The sequence below is a fragment of the Herpailurus yagouaroundi genome, unplaced genomic scaffold (assembly GCF_014898765.1).
Source record: "Herpailurus yagouaroundi ecotype Mexico unplaced genomic scaffold, PumYag 165, whole genome shotgun sequence".
Lineage (NCBI taxonomy): Eukaryota > Metazoa > Chordata > Mammalia > Carnivora > Felidae > Herpailurus > Herpailurus yagouaroundi.
The window spans coordinates 1,341,854-1,362,259 of NW_024412406.1; the positions used below are offsets into that span (position 1 = coordinate 1,341,854).

Sequence of the window (20,406 nt, forward strand, 5' to 3'; positions counted from 1 at the left end):
TTCATAAAACCTTAAGTATAATCTTTAATGAAAAAGTCATACGCATTCTAAAAAAGGGGTCATTATGAGTGATGTGGAGATGGTTACCTGTGCTTTGTTAAGAATGCCACATCTTTATCATACAGACTTCAAATCTTTTCAGCTACACTTATGAAAAAAATGGAGCTACATCAACTAAAGGATGACCAATATATATATTAGTTTTTCATCAACACAATAATGTAACAACAATGATGAAAATATTTTACCTCATATAGTCTAAATACTAATCTTAATTTCTATTTACATATTTGTAGGCAAATGTGTAATTGCCAAACAATGTATATATAGCACAGAAACAAGAAAGTGTCATAAATCTGGTTGATAGGTTTTTCTAATACACATATTATCAACAATTTATTATAGAAACCTACAGATACAATTAAAAAATACTTGATCAAAAGTCCTTTAAAATATAATCAGAATGAAATGTGTACAAAGAGACATTTCAAAGTCGTAGCAGTTACTACTATTACAATATTTAATCATTTTTACAATAGGTCTGCTGTTCCATTTCAATTAAATTCATTCTCAGAAACATCACATTTCTCGCTGAATTTCAGTTAGAGCAAAAGCAAGTTGCTTAATTTTTTCTTCCATTGCTTTTTTGTTCTTGCATGTTTCTTGCAGAAGTTCACGCATTTCTTCTTCAACTAGATGAACCTAAATCAACATATACATTCACTTTTTTTAAAGAAAATAGATTTTAAAAATGTATTCTGAAACAAAAAGTCAACACTTTACTCTCTTCAATTTTGTAACTTGTGGTATTCATTTAAAGCAAAGAGGTTAGTAAAATGTAACTTGTTCAAATACTAATAGGGAAATCAATGTTTATACTGTACACAAAGTACTTACATGTATATTGTCTATATCTCATGGGTGCTTGTGATGAGCACATGGGCATTTATTTTAACTCTATTTTAGAGCTTAGAAAATTTGTTCAAGTTATACAGCTTCTCAGTAGCGTATATGGACAGAAACCATTCTTTTGACTTAATCTTTCCACTGTCCTGTACTACGTATGAATAAGGAATCATGAGTTCAAGTAAAATATCAGTTCCTTTATAAACTTTCAAAACAAATAACCTCCCTTCCTAAAGAAATGCTTTAATTTAGTCTATCTCATTTCTAAAATTGCTGTGGGTTATAAATTACCATCTTTTTGAAAGATAGTTTTATCATTTCTTCCTAACCTATATTCTCCTAGGATTCTTTGTATTTGATCCTACTAATTTCTGCTTGAAATTCTCCTATGATACAACATTCCTGACAGTACTATCAATATGACCATTCCTTTCTGTTTATCTCCCTCTTCCTAATCTCTAATATAGATTTCCTAATTGTTTTTTCCCTGAGAAAATTAGTATTTCTTCTAATTTAAATTATATTCATGTGATAACTTACAATGTTTTCATGATTATAACATTTAAGCTCTGGTGCCATTTCTCTAACTCTCAAACAGACACATCCCTTTGATATTATTACGTCATATCAGCACTAGAGGTCCAATATCAAACTTATTATTTCCCTTTCAACTAAGGGCCTAATCTTATGTTTTATTTGGTATTACCTGATACACCCCTGTTAAACTTGGTAGATTTTTAAAGAAAACTTCTGAAACATCTGTTGACATGAAATAAAATAAAGAACTGCATTTTGAACAAGTTATACCTCCTTATTCCTTATTTCCAAAGACCTTGTTGCTTCCTTCTTTGCACATAGACTCCTGAGGGTAATGTCACCTAATCACACAACTGTAATAATTATATGGAGTCACTCTTTCTGTTTATGAACTCTTTCCCAGTCACTGGTTTCTGAGTCTCTAGTCGTACAGGTATCTCACTTTCTTATTGCCACTTCAAAATCCAGGAAAAATGGAAATTTACAACTGTTCCACTGATCTAGTAGGTCTCAATAGAGGGGACATATCAAACCAAACAGGTGTTACCTGCTGAGTTTTAAAGTAACTGGGTCTAACTAAAATACAAGAGACTTAGGAAATGAAAGTCTCTGGGGGGGAAGCTCATGCATATGTATTATTAAAAAGCTCTAGGGGCATCTGGGTGGCTCAGTCAGTTAAGTGCTCTACCTTTTTTTTTTTTTTTTTTTTTTGAGAGAGACAGAGAAAGTGAGAGGGGGAAGGGCAGATAAAGAGGAAGAGAGAGAATCCTAAGCAGGCTCTGCACTGTCAGCACGGAGCTTGACATGGGGCTCGAGCTCACAAACCGTGAGATCATGACCTGAGCGGAAACCAAGAGTCAGACACTTAACCCACTGAGCCACCCAGGCACCCCTGCATTCTACTCTTGATATCAGCTCAAGTGGTGATCTCGTAGTCTTGAGATCAAGCCCTGCATCAGGCTCTGTGCTGAGCATGGAGCCTGCTTGGGCTCCTCTTTCTGCCCCTCCCCAACTAGCATATGTGCGCTCGCTCTCAAAATAAATATTAAAAAACAAAACAAAACCAACAAGCTCTATAAGGTGATTCTGATGTTGCTTCTGATTTAATAACACCTAAAATTCCTGTCGATGATATTAAATATCATTCAAGATTATCAAAGATAGTCTTAAACCCTAATTAACAAAACACATCTTGGGAGTTATTTCCAAGGTAGTGATGAATTGTACTTATTCACATTCTTACCCTGCCTATGTGTAACCAAAGGTGCTTCCATATGAGACTGATCAGGAATACATCAATTTTTATTCAGAGATCATGGAGCAGGTGCACATCAGAATCAAACTTCTAATTTTGGTTTCCTTAGAATTCTACAACTAGTCTAAGTATTACTAGCATTTTGGCCTGATTGCACAATAGTTTTGGCAACATTCTTCATATCTATTGAGTCATTAAATCATACTGCCTTTTCTCTTTATAATTCTCAAAGATATAATTTATTTAGCTATAATAATTTAATACTGATTACCAAAGCAAATTTTATTTATAGTACCTTGAAATTTGCAGAATCAATGTATTTCTGCTTTTCACTTGCTAGTTGTATTATTTCAGCTTGATGAGCTTCAACAATTGCATCAACTTGTTTTTTAAAGGTATCATCCATACTATGAAGCTTTTCCACCGCATCCCTTAAAAAAAAGCACAAAAACCATATTATCTTTGTTTATAAAAATTAGGATTTCTTTTCTTCTTAGATGGCAGCTCTTACATTCACTTTTTAAAAAATGTTTATTTATTTATCTTGAGAGAGAGAGAGAGAGAGAGAGAGAGAGAGAGCACGTGCATGGGAGAGGGGCAGAGAGAGGGAGAGACGGAATCCCAAGCAGGTTCCACGCTGTAAGCACAGAGCCCGACATGGGGCTTGATCTCACAAACCGTGAGATCATGACCTAAGCAGAAATCAAGAGTCAGATGCTTAACCAACTGAGCCACCCAGGCACCCCATCTTACATTCACATTTTAATGCAAGTATATATAACTCCATTAAATAGAAGAAGGTATCCTGGGTAATAAAAGACATAAGTAGTTCATCCAGCAGAATCTGTTAGTAACAGAACAGGGCAGGATAACATCAATGAAAATTTGTTACCCTTTTATCCTGTAAAAGTCAGAGTACTCTGGTTCCCATTTATTTTGAGTCTCATGGTATGATATATAAGCACATTCATAGATGATTGCTATCAATTTTTTTTCTCCATGTGTTTGTAGTGTGATAATTTGAGAAGTGTACGTTATAGGCAGGTTTAGGTTTATGAACATGTAGATCTGACTTTTCTATGCTAATGTTTAACAGATAAAACCCTGTGTTAATAAACACATTAAACAGTACTGTATTCACAAAATTTTAGCGCTGTAAGTTTCTTAGAGGCAAAAAACCAATTCCTTTATATTAAGTATGAATAATTTCATTTAAAAAAGTTAAGTCCACAATGAACGTATTTTCTGCTTTTGGCATAGCCCATAGTAATAGACCGAACACTGGGTCCATGAATCAAGTCTTTCTTATGTTCCCAGATGCAAGCAACCCTTAGTAGCTGTATGACTTAAGGGCAAGTCACAAACTCTGCTTTTAAGGTTTTTAAACTATACAAACAGGATAATCCTACCTGTTCTGCCAACCTCACAGAATTATTGTTGGTTGCAAAATAAGATAGAAGAAAAAAAACAATTATGTATTTTTTTAAAAATTTAAGTGATCTCTATATCCAATATGGGGTTCAAACCCACAACCCCACGATCACAAGTCACATGCTCTTTTGACTGAGGCAGCCAGGTACCCCAATTTATGTATTATAAAAGGCTATATAAATAAAATCTGTTTTTATTAAAATTCTATTAAGTTAAAAATCTTCTATCTTACATACTAATCTTAGTCTACAATGCATAAAAGCATTAATGTATACAATCAGGTCTTTACTGTTTTGCTATTAACAACATGACAAACAATGCAATATAAGAGATTTTGAAAACTGTCAGGCTTTATGATTTATATTAACCTTAGGAACTGCTATTTATAGGAAATGATTATTCTTTTAGGATATAAGAGACTCCCAATTGTGACAGGCAGGAGAGAAAATTTCAACAGGTTCCAAGCCAAAGTCCCTGTATTAGTGCTGGTTGAAAGCAAAGTGGAACAGGGTCCATTAGCAGACAAACAAGACACTACTGTCAGTCAAAACCTTTTCCATTTACACTGAGTTAAAATATAAGAAATCAAATTCCAGGTTCTATTAGATTTGATATAATGGGAACTGACCCCTACATGAGATTTTGCTGTTTATCCACACCACTCTTTAATCTTGACCAGAGTTTAACTGATCATTAAACTGTGTTACCTATTTTTCAAGGCAGCCAACTTTATAAATTATTTTAAGAAGTCCAGTTACATAGTTTACAAGGTGAAGCCTTCATTTCCTCTATGGGATTTTATAAAATCTACACACCGATGGCACCCAGGTATACATTTTCTTCCCCTTCTTTCAAATTAGCTCTCATCCTCAGTTTGTGCAGGCCTGCTACTGTGCAGGCCTGCTAGCAGGCCTGCTAGCTTCTTCAGGAGTTCACTGCCCCTGGTAGTTAAGGGACTGCCCATTCTAAACTCCACAGAGAAGAGCCAAAAATATCACTAGATGTTTCAATCAGTTTGAAAATAATCACAGTCATAAAAAAAAATATTCACCCAACAATTACTACTATGTGTTAGGCACTAAGTACCAAATAACTCATACACGCCATATATACACATAAATACATTTACATATGATTTTTACATCTCACCCATCCCAATCCAGTGTTTAAATCAAAAGATCTCCCACAGAGGCAACACAATCCTAGACTTTAGCCTCTACTGCAAAGCTGTAATCATCAAGACAGCATGGTATTGGCACAAAAACAGACACATAGACCAATGGAATAGAATAGAAACCCCAGAACTAGACCCACAAAAGTATGGCCAACTGATCTTTGACAAAGCAGGAAAGAATATCCAATGGAAAAAAGACAGTCTCTTTAACAAATGGTGCTGGGAGAACTGGACAGCAACATGCAGAAGAATGACACTAGACCACTTTCTTACACCAGACACAAAAATAAACTCAAAATGGATGAAGGACCTGAATGTGAGACAGGAAACTATCAAAACCCTAGAGGAGAAAGCAGGAAAAAACCTCTCTGACCTCAGCCGCAGCAATTTCTTACTTGACACATCTCCAAAGGCAAGGGAATTAAAAGCAGAAATGAACTATTGGGACCTCATCAAGATAAAAAGCTTCTGCACTGCAAAGGAAACAATCAACAAAACTAAAAGGCAACCGATGGAATGGGAAAAGATATTTGCAAATGACATATCGGACAAAGGGCTAGTATCCAAAATCTATAAAGAACTCACCAAACTCCACACCTGAAAAACGAATAATCCAGTGAAGAAATGGGCAGAAGACATGAATAGACACTTCTCTAAAGAAGACATCCAGATGGCCAACAGGCACATGAAAAGATGCTCAATGTCACTCCTCATCATCAGGGAAATACAAGTCAAAACCACACTGAGATATCACCTCACGCCAGTCAGAGTGGCTAAAATGAACAAATCAGAAGACTATAGATGCTGGAGAGGATGTGGAGAAACGGGAACCCTCTTGCACTGTTGATGAGAATGCAAACTGGTGCAGCCACTCTGGAAAACAGTGTGAAGGTTTCTCAAACAGTTAAAAATAGATCTACCCTATGACGCAGCAATAGCACTGCTAGGAATTTACCCAAGGGATCCAGGAGTGCTGATGCATAGAGGCACTTGTACCCCAATGTTTACAGCAGCACTTTCAACAATAGCCAAACTACGGAAAGAGCCTAAATGTCCATCAATTGATGAATGGATAAAGAAGTTGTGGTTTATATATACAATGGAATACTACTTGGCAATGAGAAAGAATGAAATATGGCCTTTTGTAGCAATGTGGATGGAAATGGAAAGTGTTATGCTAAGTGAAATAAGGCATACAGGGAAAGACACATACCATATGTTTTCACTCTTATGTGGATCCTGAGAAACTTAACAGAAGACCATGGGGGAGGGGAAGGAAAAAAAAAGAGGTTAGAGAGGGAGGGAGCCAAACCGTAAGAGACTCTTAAAAACTGAGAATAAACTGAGGGTTGATGGGGGGTTGGGAGGGAGGGGAAAGTGGGTGATGGGCATTGAAGAAGGCACCTGTTGGGATGAGCACTGGGTGTTTTATGGAAACCAATTTGACAGTAAATTTCATATTAAAATAAATAAATAAATAAATAAACAAATAAATAAATAAATAGAAAGATCTCCCACATATTTTAGGACTTACTTTTGTAGTTCAATACTTTTGTCTCTTTCCGCTTTAAGTTTCTTTTCCTTCTCTTCAAATTTTTCTTTTACTTCTTTTACTTGCATTTCCAGATGACTTAGAAGCTCTCCTTTATCATGCCACTTCTGATTAAGTGTACTAATACAAAAAGAAATAATTTAAAAAATAAAATTAGTTATATGAAACTATTAAGCCACATTTTATTTCTCAATAGGAAATACTATATAATACCTATAAGCTTTTCTAATTTCTTCAAGTTCTAATTCCTTTATTTTCAACTGCTGTTTTAGTTTTTCTTTTCTTTCATTGTGTCTTTCCAGTTTTTCAATTACGTCATCCAGTTGTAAAGATTTTTCATCAAGTTGTTCTTGGGTACATTTTTGTATTTCAATGATCTTTTCTTGTAATACTTTGATTTGTTGTTCTTTTTCTTGTACACACTTAGAGAAACAAAAAAATCAGCACTTTATTTTTATTAACCCAGATGTCTCATTTCCTATTTGGATTTAATGGTTTAAAATGATTCTAAAAACTACAGATTAAAAAATAAACTCTATATTCACTAAGTGTTTTCAAAAAGATTTACAGGACATTTTTTAATAACAATCAACAAGAAACATCACTACTACTTTGTTTTAAGTGCTATTAAGAAAGATAAAATTCTCGGGGCGCCTGGGTGGCGCAGTCGGTTAAGCGTCCGACTTCAGCCAGGTCACGATCTCGCGCTCCGTGAGTTCGAGCCCCGCGTCAGGCTCTGGGCTGATGGCTCGGAGCCTGGAGCCTGTTTCTGATTCTGTGTCTCCCTCTCTCTCTGCCCCTCCCCCGTTCATGCTCTGTCTCTCTCTGTCCCAAAAATAATAAACGTTTAAAAAAAAATTTTTTAAAAAAAAAAAAAAAAGAAAGAAAATTCTAGGGGCACCTGGATGGCTTAGTCAGTTAAGTGTCTGACTTCTGCTCAGATCATGATCTCACAGTTTGTGGGTTCCAGCCCCACACCAGGCTCTGCTGACAGCTCAGAGCCTGAAGCCTGACTCAGTCAGATTCTATGTCTCCCTCTCTCTCTCTCTGCCCCTTCCCTATTCATGCTCTGTCTCTCTCAAAAACCAATAAACATTAAAAAATTACAAAAAAAGAAAAAGGGGGGCGCCTGGGTGGCGCATTCGGTTAAGCGTCCGACTTCAGCCAGGTCACGATCTCGCGGTCCCTGAGTTCAAGCCCCGCGTCGGGCTCTGGGCTGATGGCTCTGAGCCTGGAGCCTGTTTCCAATTCTGTGTCTCCCTCTCTCTCTGCCCCTCCCCCGTTCATGCTCTGTCTCTCTCTGTCCCAAAAATAAATAAAAAATGTTGAAAAAAAAATTAAAAAAAAAAAAGGAAGATAAAATTCTTATGCCCTTTACACTTTTTATTTCAATAAGTTAAGTTAGCAATTATCAATCATAGAGGGAGAAGGAAAAGCGGCACAATAAAAATTTTCAATTACTGTAATTTTGCACTTGAAAAAATGTTTGCATGACAGAAAGAGAAAGAAAACTCTAGGTGGATGACAGATACAGCAAATACTGATATGCACAGTACGTGTGGCACTAATTAAACTGCTATTTCTACTATATTCAACAGAAGTGCTTTCTGCATCAGGATGAGCAAATAAATGCTTTACCTCAAAACAAAGCATGATTTTATCACTATTAAAATGTCACATAAGAACAGGGTTTACATCTCCCCAAACTTTTTATGCTATCTTCTATACCATGAGCCAGACTTTATCCTGTATGTGCATACTACAAATCAGAGGATAATGAAAGATCAAAACCACCTTAGGCAGCGCTAAATGTCTGCAGGGATTAGGCTTCCTATAGGTGATTTATTCCAATGACTATTTCTTTGCTTTGTCGGGGCATGCCTGGATGTCTGGAACAGTCTGCTACACACCGACTACTGGTATCAGTCTCTGTAAGTGAGAATAGATGAAATTGGCAGTTCCTATTTTTACCCTCTTTCCTCTGCTCCACTCCACCTTGCCTTTTTTCCTTTTGGGAACAAGATGGAGGCAAACACACAAATACTGGGAAAGGCCAATTTAAGTATATATTCATAAGAATTATAAACAATGCAGTTCAATTCCTCAGTGTGTTACATATGCAAAACTCTAAGCAAAGATGTTGGGTAGTCTCCTAGTCTTGACCAACATTTGCAAAAAAGTCATGAATTGTTTATTTTGTCCCCGACTCTCTGAAGCACTAAGAGTGAGCAGTCTCGACATGTTATGGGAGTTCACAAAAGCTATAAAAAATTATTATGAAATAACCCTATTAATCAAAAAGAATGATAAACATTGCAGCATCAGAGAGTACTATGACCCAGATATACTGAAAAATACCAAAATAATATATGGGGCAGAAACAGAATTTTTAAAAAAACTTCTGCTTCTGATTCCCATAGTCAGAAGCTAACTATAGATTCCATTTAATTGAAAATATCACACTCCAAAACATCAAACATCAGTATCAGGTTCATTTGCCTTTTGCAGAGACTTGTTCTCTCTCTATAAACTTTCAATATGAGCCACTAATTTCCCATGATTTTGGGCTAATGAAAATCCTGAGAAACAACACGATCAGTGACAAACTTTAAAAGACCTGAAGGTTTTCTATTCTATGAACATCCAACTTAACAATAGATAAAGGTCATTATCGGTTTTAGATGAATTTACTGCTGAAAGAAATTATACCTAACTATCTCTCTCTGTTACATGGTTGGTGGGAAAGCACCCTAATACTCACACCTGTGAGGCTGTGCAGTGTTCTCTAAAGTAAATGTAGTAAGTTATGGGAAAAGAATGATGGGTTGAAAAATCTGAACTTTTTTTTTAAAACCAAAACTCTAAAACTAAAACTCAACAGTGTTTTGGCTCCACTGTATCATTCATTACTAGTCATTTCCTTCCTGCCCTGAGACTGACAAGAAGGCAGTAGTCTTCTGTAGAAGTAGCTTTGTCAAATCAATGTCTTGTACCCATAGTATCCCCTGTTTGCTTTGTGAAATTTAAAACGCAAATCACAAGTCTTTCTGCTTCATACTTAGCTTAACTCAAAGGAAAATATGTTTGGCTAGAATTTTCAAACAAGAAAAAAGGCTTGCTGCTAAAAAATTTCAATAATTTTCACTGCACGTTGGCATGTATGACAGATATATTTGAAATTTTGGATATACTGAAACCAAATTTCAATGGAGTGAACAACAATGTAATTGCTTAGAGTGATACAATTCAGGCATTCATGGCCTAAACCTAGCTAAGGATATAGCAACATGGTGATACAGATTTATTTTCTGTACTTGATAAAGTCAAGTTCTCAAGGAGTTTCTTAAAAATGACTAAGAAAAAGAAAATTAAATCTTGGGCAGTTATAGCTACTCTGAAGAATGAGTTGTTACTTTTAATGGGTGATAATCTCATTTAGAAGTTTTTTAAATACTCCTTTCTCAGTTTTTACACTTTTTAAAAAAATATTTATTTTTAGAGAGAGAGAGAGAGAGAACATGTGTGAGTGGAGGAGGGGCAGAAAGAGAGGGAGAGGGAGAGAGAGAATCCCAAGCAGGCTCCTCACTGTTAGTGTGGAGCCCAACGCAGGGCTCAATCTCACGAACCCTGAGATTATGATTTGAGCTGAAATCAAGAGTTGAACACTTAACCCACTGAGCCAGCCAGGCTCAGTTTTACACTGTAAGAGATAATCTCTAGAAGAAAATTTTGGAGATCAAATTTGATTCAGTGCTCAAGATAACTTTCAAAAAATTTCTCTAGAAAATTTTCATGTAACATACTTTGAAACAAGTGAACCTAGTAGTATTTATTCTCTATTAAGATATGCCATATTGGAGAAGAAGGTGAAATGGTTTCCCCTGGGAACAAGCATAATTTTACAAACTATTTCTACTTTTAAATACAGAATAGTTGGGTTTTGTCACAATTTTCAGAATTTAGCAATATTAGGAGATCCTAAACAGTGCTCTAAATGGATATTTTAAACACATAAAACATTAATTTTCTTAAGATTCTTAACCCTTTAATAACATTATTTTCAGTTATTTCACAGGACCATGATAACATCCCATAAAATTCTGAGGTAAAAGTAATTTAAAGTTAATAAAGGCCATACAGTCATTTTAAAAGGCAAAGGGCATAGATTACATAAGGAAACATCTGATAATGTCCCAAATTCCACAACAGTTGGGATTCACTGAGACAGATATTTATTCGATACTCTGATCCACAGATTTACAAAACTGCCACATGCTCTTTTCCCAAAATAAAGTATCAAACTTACAACTTTTAATTTTCCAATGGTTTCAGTTTGGTCTTCTATGATTTTGCACTTAATTCTTAATGCATCATTATCACGTTCATTTGCCTTTCTCAGAGACTCATTCTCTCTACATAAACTTTCATTTTGAGCCTCTAATTTGCCACGATTTAAGGCTAGAGACGATCCTGAGAAATAAACATCATGAGTTACAAACTTTTAAAATCTTGGAGAATTTGTATTTTATGAATATCTAATTTAACAATGTAAATAAAAAGTAAATAAAAAAAACTGAATAAAAACCCAAAATACATAAAGCATAATATAAAAGGAAACGGGAAAAGAACCAAAAGGCCCTTTAAACACCTGTGGCTATTTGGAAAACCTAAAGCCACAAATCAAAAACAAGTAACTCAGACATGTGATATTTAATTGATCAACTTATGACATTCAAACAATCATATTAAAGATTCTTATATGGAATGGACAAATGAGCAATTCTCCACTAAGACCAACATCTAGCTATTCATAATTTGTAATCTATGAAGGCCATAAAACAGTGTCTATCTCTTGCTTTAGTGATTGGAAAAGAAAGAAGACTAAGAGTAAATATACCTACACCTAAAGTGGTTTTCATTCATACACTATTCTCACATTTCTCTATGTATAACAAAAGTGTTACCAAATTTTTAGGAAAAAAATATGAATACTGCATACTATACAAATAATTTAAAATCACTGTGTAAGAATTATTTCAATGACTTAGTTGAAGCACTGTAAATGTATACCTGATCAGAAAAGTAACCAAATTATGTTGGGAAGAAAACCAAAATTAAGAAAAAAATCAGAGCTGTAACTTCCTAACTAGTGTAATAAACTATTTCACATCTTAGGCATTTCATTTGGCTGTTTGGCTGGCAAATGCTTACTTATCCTTCCATATAAAGCGTTGCCTTTTTTTGGTATGTCTTAGGCAGAATTAATGAGTGCTTGTTTTTCTCATCAATACCCAGAATTGTTGGTTTAGAAGAATGAGCTATTTTCCCTTTGAAAATTTTACCTTGTTGTGCCAGCTCATGCCCCCATACTTTTCTTTCTGTCCTTAAACCATAAATTAGTGATTCCTTGGCGGCTAGCTCAGAAATGAGCTGGACTTTTTCATGCTTGAGAAGTTCTATTTGAATACTCTTCTGCTTGTCATCTTCAATCAAGATTTCAAGGGTGTTGATTTGATTCTGTATATCCCCAAAAAACATCAAAAAAAAAAAAAAAGCGCAGTATTACATTTAAGTGCTCAATTTTTTACTTTTTGCATTTTAGGAGAAAAATTGTTATCTAACCAAATACAAAGTAAATGCTCCTAAATTTTACATTACAAAGGTTTTCATTTTAAGATAAGTGTACGTCATAAAATAAAAAGTCAAATTTTAAGGGACTATTCCTTTAAGAACGCTGAATTTTATTCTAATATCAGTTATCTTAAAAGAGCAATTATACATGTAATACTCAAAATTTCTCACCCAGCATTTATATCAATAATCTAAAGGTCGCTTTCTGGAATTAAGTTTTCTTGGGCAAAATACAGCTAATGTTTAAAACTGAGACAACAGCACTAAAAAGGTTAATTTAAGAATTACTACAGCTAGGTCTATCTAAAGACAACCATCACCACCACAAGACTATCAGCAATTTGTGTGCCATTTCCCGAACCTCAACCATGTGAGTATCACCATCACAATTTCTGCTGTATCACAGACAACTGGAACCTATTTACCTAAGTACAGTTCTTAAATTCACTTATTTTATTTAAATACCATTTTAGTGTAAGCAATACAATCTGTGAAGTCATTGTTTAATCTCCTAGTTATATTACTTTTCTCATATGCATATATATACTTAGCATTAAAATCATCACAATATACATGAGACTATGATATAAAAAATTAAAGAGGAAATAAAATGTTTTAATGTTTTACCTGTAAATTTGCTGCTGTTTCCTGTTTCAATTTCGAAACTTCTGCAAGTTTTGTTTTTTGCTCCTTCACCATACAGGTCAAATCTTTAATTAAAGAGGAAGATTCATTTTCTTTTCGTTGAGCCCAAACAAGAGCATGCTTGCTCTTTGCTAACTCAGTTGCAACATTTTCAAAACCATCTTTAACCTATATTTCAAAATTGCATTATAAATAGCAGTTCTCCAAATATTTAGAAACAATTTGTTTCTGTGGCTGTGTTCTAATAAAACTTTATTTACAAAAATAGGCCTAGGGTCTTTAGTTTGCCAATCCCCTGCTCTATAGAAATAGAATTCAGGCTTCCCAATTCTTATTCCGGTGCTGTCTTTACTTGACCATTTATAATCTCACTCAGTTTTTGCAACAGCACTGAAGAGTAGCTATATTTTTGTTAAGAAACTAAGGCTCTAAGAATTTAAGTAATTTGCTTAAAATCATAGAGGCAACATGTAAATCAAGCTAGAATTCTAAAATGTAGTCCTCTCATCCAACCATATCTTGCTGATTTTGTTTTCAATAAAAAGCTAGATGCCAATTCTTACATCTTTAAATCTTCTGGCTTCAACAGTTAAAGCAATACGGAATTCATTTTCTAAATCCATATACTGTTGGTTTAATGTGTCAATTTTTTCTTGGTACTCTTTTATATCTTGTTCATGCTTTCTTTCTTCTTTAGCTACTTCTTTAGCTAAGGCTTCTTGGAACTCAGCATCACTGAGAAACTCCCTTGTTTCAAGTTCTTTCCTGGAATGAAATACAAATAAAAATCGCAGGATGCTATTCATCTGGAAAGAAAAACTTTAAGGCTGTTTAAATAGTTATTAAATATTCTATATTCTCTATTGTTAACTTAAAATCAGCTTGTCACTTTCAAAAACCTGGCGGAGGATGGTAGTTAGACGAAGACTATATGTATTCAGTGGTGATGGGGATAAAAGGGGTCTGCTGTATCTTAACTTCACTGAGATAGTTCAGAATCATTTTATGATTTCTAAAATTCTTCAGGTGCATTTGTAGAAGTCAAGTTCTACTTCACTGTATCTTCTTTGACATACAACCATGACATACAACTAATATAGTCTGACTGGTACTGGTGGTTGGTTAAGAGAAAAAAATCAGTTAAAGTGTGAAAGTATTCACTGGTCTTTTGATATACAGGGCAAGTTTATTTAAATATGAGTTAATTCTTTACAGTTTTCCACTATTTTTCCTGAATAAGTCAAACCCATAATACAAAATCCATTATTTCTAGTTTTGGTTTCTTTAAATCAGAACAAGAAGTTAAAAGATATCTGCGAAGGAAACTAAGTGCAAAATTTTAGATTTTTACAATTATTTCCCCCCTCATCTTTTATAGTCGTTCTGCCCCTGCACATGTTGACAATTTTCCCCAGTGCATCAAAATTTAAATTTATACAGTAAAAATTTCATTTACATAAGGGCAAAAACAAAACAGGTTTGGTAACAAACACAATTAACTCCTACAAATACACAATTCAACTGGTAGGGCAGTAAGTAGATAACTAGCTGCAAGTGTTCAAATTATTGTGGACTCCACAGAGCAGGGCTGGCAAACTATAAGTGATGGACCAAATCTGGCCGGAGACTCTTTTTTTTGGAAATAAACTTTTATTGGAACATAGCCATGCCCATTCATTTACATATTGCTTATGGCTACTTTATTACTACAAAAATATAGTTAGGTATGGCCTGCAAAGCCTAAAATATTTTCTATCTGGCCCTTCAAAGAAAAAGTTTGTTGACTCCTGCACTACAGAGGAATAAAGGCTATTGATTAATTTAACAGGCAGTTACCTGGGGGTCAATTAAAATAGTTTTCTCGGGGTGCCTGAGTGGCTCAGTCGGTTAAGCGTCCGACTTCAGCTCAGGTCATGACCTCACACTCTGAGTTCGAGCCCCGCGTCAGGCTCCTTGCTGACAGCTCTGAGCCTGGAGCCTGCTTCCGATTCTGTGTCTCCCTCTCTCTCCGCCCCTCCCCTGCTCACACTCTGTCTCTGTCTCTCTCTCTCAAAAATAAACAAACATTAAAAAAAAAAAATTAAAAAAAAATAGTTTTCTCTACTACAATGACTGACTTTTGGTTGGGCTTGAAAAGATGCAAAATGAGCTTCATTGTTATAAGTTCTTACCTCAATAAAGCCACCTATTTGTTTTTAAGCTATCAGTTCTTTCTATAAGACTGATTTTAATGCATACCTAAACATGTTATTTTCCATGAGCTAATTCTGTCAGACTTCAGCACTGATCAATCAGTCTAGCTTTAGGTAAGTGAGTAAGGTAGGGAGGAACCAAGAAGCTTTCTTTCTCTATTTTTAAAAGTCATTTTCCTGATGTATTTTTCATTTACCTGTGTTCTTGTTCTTTCAATGTAAGAACTTCATGAAGTTGTTGTACTTGTTCCTTTTCTTGATGAAGAGAAGTTCTAAGTAAGTTTATTTCTCTATCAGCAGCAGCAGCTTTGAGCTCCATCTCTTGGATAAGTCGTATCTGAGTAAATATATACATTACAGTATTTAGATAATACTCTCCCTGCTTCTATTTTAATGCTACTTCCCCAAAGAAAACTGACTTCTAAATAGAACCTGGTGACTAAGGTGATTTTTTTGCCAATTTATTAAATTAATGATGCCATGGTCACATAAAAGTACAGTCTTAGAAGCATCGGACTAGCATTAACTATTGTTTAGTTACATCATAGACCTCAATAACTTCCACTCAAAAGGCATGAAAATGAAATATCTTTGGGATCCCCAAAGAGACTTTTAAAACTTGGCTCCCAGAACATAAGCCTAATAACCTCCAATATTTCCACCAACTATTCTTAAAACTGCTTTGCAAGTGCTAGTCAGAAATAACTCCATGGTGGGGAGTGGGGGGCCTGATTGGCTCAGTTGGTAGAGCATCCGACTCTTGATCGGGGGGTTGCTAAGTTCAAACCCTACATTGGGTGTAGAGATTACTTTTATTTTTAGCATGAAAGTGACGTGGGGTGGAGGGTCAGAGAGAGAGGGAGAGAGAATCCCTAGTAGGCTCTGCACTGTCAGCACAGAGCCAGATGTGGGGGCTTGTACCCATGAACCGTGAGATCATAACCTGAGACGAAATCAAGAGTCTGACACTTAACCGACTGAGCCACCCAAATGCCCAAAATAAAATCTTTAAAAAAAAAAAAAGAAAAAGAAAGAATTCCACAGGAATTGTTACATTTAAATTAATTTTTGCATATAGTCTAACATCTTTGAAGTTTACTCTATAACAATATAACTTGTTTCAAGATGAAAGCTATGAATTTGTGTTAATTCACATGGTTGACGGATTTAAAGAGAAATACCTGTGCTGCTTGCTGTTGTCCCTTCTGCCTCTCCATTTTTTCTAATGCTTTTTCCAGGGTTCTTAAGTGTCTAATGTGATACTCTTGTTGATCTCTTGCTTTGATTAATTCAATACTTAGATTTTTTACTTCGTTTTGAAGTTTGTGAACCATAACTTCGAGTTGTGCTTTGGAATTTCTCTCTTTATATATAATTTCCTTTAACCTAAAGCGAAATTGAATGTGGTTTTAAGTGTATTACACATACAAAAGGTTAAAAATTGTAGTAAACATTAAAGGTTACAGTAAAGGGGAAATTTGAAGTAGTTTTCAAATCCTCATTAGGTAAAAATGGCTGAAAAACAATATAATACAACTCTCTCCCATCCCTGAAACAAACACTGTGCCAAAAGGGAAAACACTCCATACAAATTAATAAAATTTTATCTTATATGAACTTTGCTATTCAACAGCAAAACTTTATTAAACACCTAATTTGTTTCAGACATTATGCTAGGTATGGGCTTAAAAGCAAGCTAGATGGATTAAGATACAGCCTGTGCCTTTAAGGAGTTCAAGGAGAGGGAAGAGACATGGATACAGTTACAAAGCTGTGAGAGAATTGATATATAAATAGATACCTGGAAGTTAACTTTGACAAAGTATTGATCCCAGCTTTGTAATAGTTGGAACCATTTGATTACAACTGAAAACTCTTAACTAAGTTAAAAGAGAGAATCTGTTGACCTACATGACCATTCAGAGAATGGGGTGCACTATTCTGAGGAGCCCCTGAAACCAAGGACATGAAGACGATAAGGGCTATTTGTAATTCTCTACAGTCTGGTTTCTGTTTTCCTAATGTAGGCTTCCTTGTAAAGTATGGAGAGAAGGAAATGGGCTCACATCCTAACAGCCCTGAGGACCAAATAGAAAAGATTATCTTCCTCTAGTTCAACTTAGAAGAGAGTTCTAGGAAAGGTCTGATTAGTCCAATTTGGTTCATATGCCCACTGTATGCACCAATCACTGTGGCCATGGACTAAGGCATTTCGTTTACCCAGCGTGGGTCAGATGTTCATCTCTTGACCAATATTATATAGGCAGAGAGGCAAATGATGAAAGAATACAAGTCTGGTGTTTGAAAATGGTACAACATGGGTGCCTGGTGGCTCAGTCAGATGAGCGTCCTCTGACTCTTGGTTTTGGCTCTGGTCATGATCTCATGGTTTCATGAGTTCAAGCCCCGCATCAGGCTCTGCACTGACAGTGTGGAGCCTGCTTGGAATTCTGTCTCTCCCCAATTCCACTCTCTTTCTGCTCCTCCCTCACTTGCACTGTCTCTCTCAAAATAAATAAACTTAAAAAAATTTTTTTAAAAAGAAAATGGGACAACAAACAGCAAAGACACAGCCTCATGAATAAATTACTGAGCTAGGCAGCCACTCCTATATATATTTACTATAATTTCCAAGCCACAACTGAAAAAAGTACATATATCCATCAGATGCTATACTAGTCATTTCTCCAATTCTTATCCTTACTATGTCTCCTCTTCCGTTTGAGAGTAGTCTCCGAACTGGTCTTCCTTTGTTTACTTTCTCAACGCCAGTTTGGTGTGAAAGAGTATTAGCCTTTATTCTGTGGACCACCATATTTGGTGAATGAGGCAGAGCAGCTACGGATCAGTACAATCAGAACAACCATCTAAGCAAGAGATAAGGGCCTAAACTAAGGTGACAGTCTCAGGATAAAGAAAAGATAGTTCAACATCTTTTAGCAAGTAGAATAAAGAAGATACCAGTACCAACTGGTTATGGGATATGAGAACAAGAAAGAAGCAAAAAAAAAAAAAAAAATGATTCCTAAATTGCTAGCTTTGGTGGCTGACTGGATGAGACATCATTTATTAGAACAGAGAATATAAAATAAGGGAGCAGGATAAGTCTACTTGTGGACATATTGATTTAAGACACTTATGAGCAAGGTACACAAGGTATTTCTGGTAGATAATCAGATGATCAGATCTGTTGTTCATCAAGGAGATCTGGATGACATATAAAGATTTGGGGGTTTATAGGTTATGTGTTAAAAGCATAGTAGAGAAGATTGAGTTTCTGAAATAACGTATATTCAGAACATGGCGCCTAGATGTTAGACTCTATTAGGGATGAGGAATGCAGAGTCCCTACCAAGTCCCTTAAGGGGATATGAAAGTGTGTGAGGATCTAATGCCAAACGAACATTTGAGGTATAAATAAAAGGCAAATCAGAAATGATTGAAGCTGAATTTTTAAGAAAATAACGAATATATAACATGGTAAACATGGACAACAATGGAGAAGTTAAGCAAGGATAAAGATGAAGTGTGCCCAAAGCCTTTCAATTTAAATGGAAGCTGGCTAGCAGCCCCAGACACTGCCTCCTCAAAAATCCCATTAAATAATACCTACAATACAGAATAAAGCAAAAATTCATACACCTACAATTAAAAACAAGAGAAAACATAATGTCAAAGTCTGGAAGAAATTTTGATTAGAAGAAAAACAAAACTAAGTTAAAATAAAAACCACCCCTAAAACACTCGCGCTTTGCCTCATAAAACTATAACTTCGTAAAAGTGTGGGAGCGGGGGGCGGGAGGATATATCCTCTCTTTTTCTTTGTTTTTAAATTTTTTTTTTTAACATTTATTTATTTTTGAGACAGAGAGAGACAGACCATGAACGGGGGAGGGTCAGAGAGAGGGAGACACAGAATCTGAAACAGGCTCCAGGCCCTGAGCTGTCAGCACAGAGCCTGACGCGGGGCTCGAACTCACGGACCGCAAGATCATGACCTGAGCCGAAGTTGGCCGCTTAACCAACTGAGCCACTCAGGCACCCCTATCCTCTCTTCCATGACTCAGGGTCCCAGGGGCTCTGTAAATCTACCACTGCACTCTGTTAGCTAAGTATGCACCTAATGCAAATAAGAGTACTGTTTTTCTGAGCCCGTCATAGACTGTTAATTTATCCATTCTGTTTCTTTACCCCTGCCTGACCAGCATCTTCTTATATCAAAGACAGCATGTCCCAAACCAAATAAGGCAGGAAGTTGGTGGGTGGTGTAATAGTAATAGTAATAGTAACAGTAACAGTAATAGTAATAGTAATAGTATAATGCATCATGCTTATATAACAGAGGTTCTCAGAGAACACATGACAAGTATCATAATTTTCCTTATAATGCGTGGGTACTAAGTATGAGAGAAGTAGGTAGTGGGGAATTAAAAATAACACACAAGTACCACAACATTTTGAGTTAAATGCCTAAAAGAACCTGGGAATTGGGCTAGGAGCTGTGTACATCAACTTAACTAATCTATTAAGATCGTGGAAGGGAATTTATCCACTGTACAAACAGATAGGAAATGAAACTGAGAACAACTTCCCAAACGCTATCTGTTGGCAAATACTGAATCTAGAAACAGTGTGCTCATTCAAGGATAAGACACATAAATCAACAAGAACTATGGAGAAAAGTCTTGTGACCGTTTGAGGAAAAGTATCACTTTAGAAATAATTACCTGCAGGAAACAGAAGATGACGTTACTGTAATTTCAGAAAACTGGTATTCTTACAGAATGGAGTAAGACAAACCTGCATTAAAGAATACATACAGGACAAAAAAAAAAAAAAAAAAAAAAAAAAAAAAACCAGATAAAATGGGAAATGGAAATGGATAAGATGGAAAAACAGAAATACCAGAATAAGAAACTTGGGCTATCTGGTACCAAAGCCCACTGCAGAAGAGAAAATGCAACAGAGACCAAATATGACCTCTAAAGCTGAAAGTTCGCCAATCCCTACCCTTAACAGAAACCAACACTTTACAGGAAAAAACTGCCAATCCCTGTTCCAGTCTCTTGCTCTTCTTCACTTA

General features: G+C 35.6%; 1 protein-coding gene across 4 annotated transcripts in view; it reads right to left on the reverse strand.

The window, feature by feature from the left end:
• Positions 1 to 20,406, reverse strand: part of LRRCC1 (leucine rich repeat and coiled-coil centrosomal protein 1) — a 47,879-nt gene continuing 27,473 nt past the window's right edge. For 3 of the 4 annotated variants that reach the window (XM_040487479.1, XM_040487480.1, XM_040487482.1), the window contains 10 exons: positions 16,505 to 16,709; positions 15,521 to 15,660; positions 13,695 to 13,896; positions 13,114 to 13,299; positions 12,198 to 12,372; positions 11,162 to 11,325; positions 7,069 to 7,277; positions 6,838 to 6,975; positions 2,994 to 3,129; positions 1 to 702 (listed from right to left, as the gene is read on the reverse strand). In XM_040487479.1, coding sequence (XP_040343413.1) covers positions 580 to 702; positions 2,994 to 3,129; positions 6,838 to 6,975; positions 7,069 to 7,277; positions 11,162 to 11,325; positions 12,198 to 12,372; positions 13,114 to 13,299; positions 13,695 to 13,896; positions 15,521 to 15,660; positions 16,505 to 16,709 — 1,678 coding nt within the window. In that variant the 3' untranslated portion in view covers positions 1 to 579. Of the gene's footprint in view, positions 703 to 2,993; positions 3,130 to 6,837; positions 6,976 to 7,068; positions 7,278 to 8,649; positions 8,785 to 11,161; positions 11,326 to 12,197; positions 12,373 to 13,113; positions 13,300 to 13,694; positions 13,897 to 15,520; positions 15,661 to 16,504; positions 16,710 to 20,406 lie in introns of those variants that run through there. The other variant, XM_040487483.1, reaches the window with a different exon arrangement.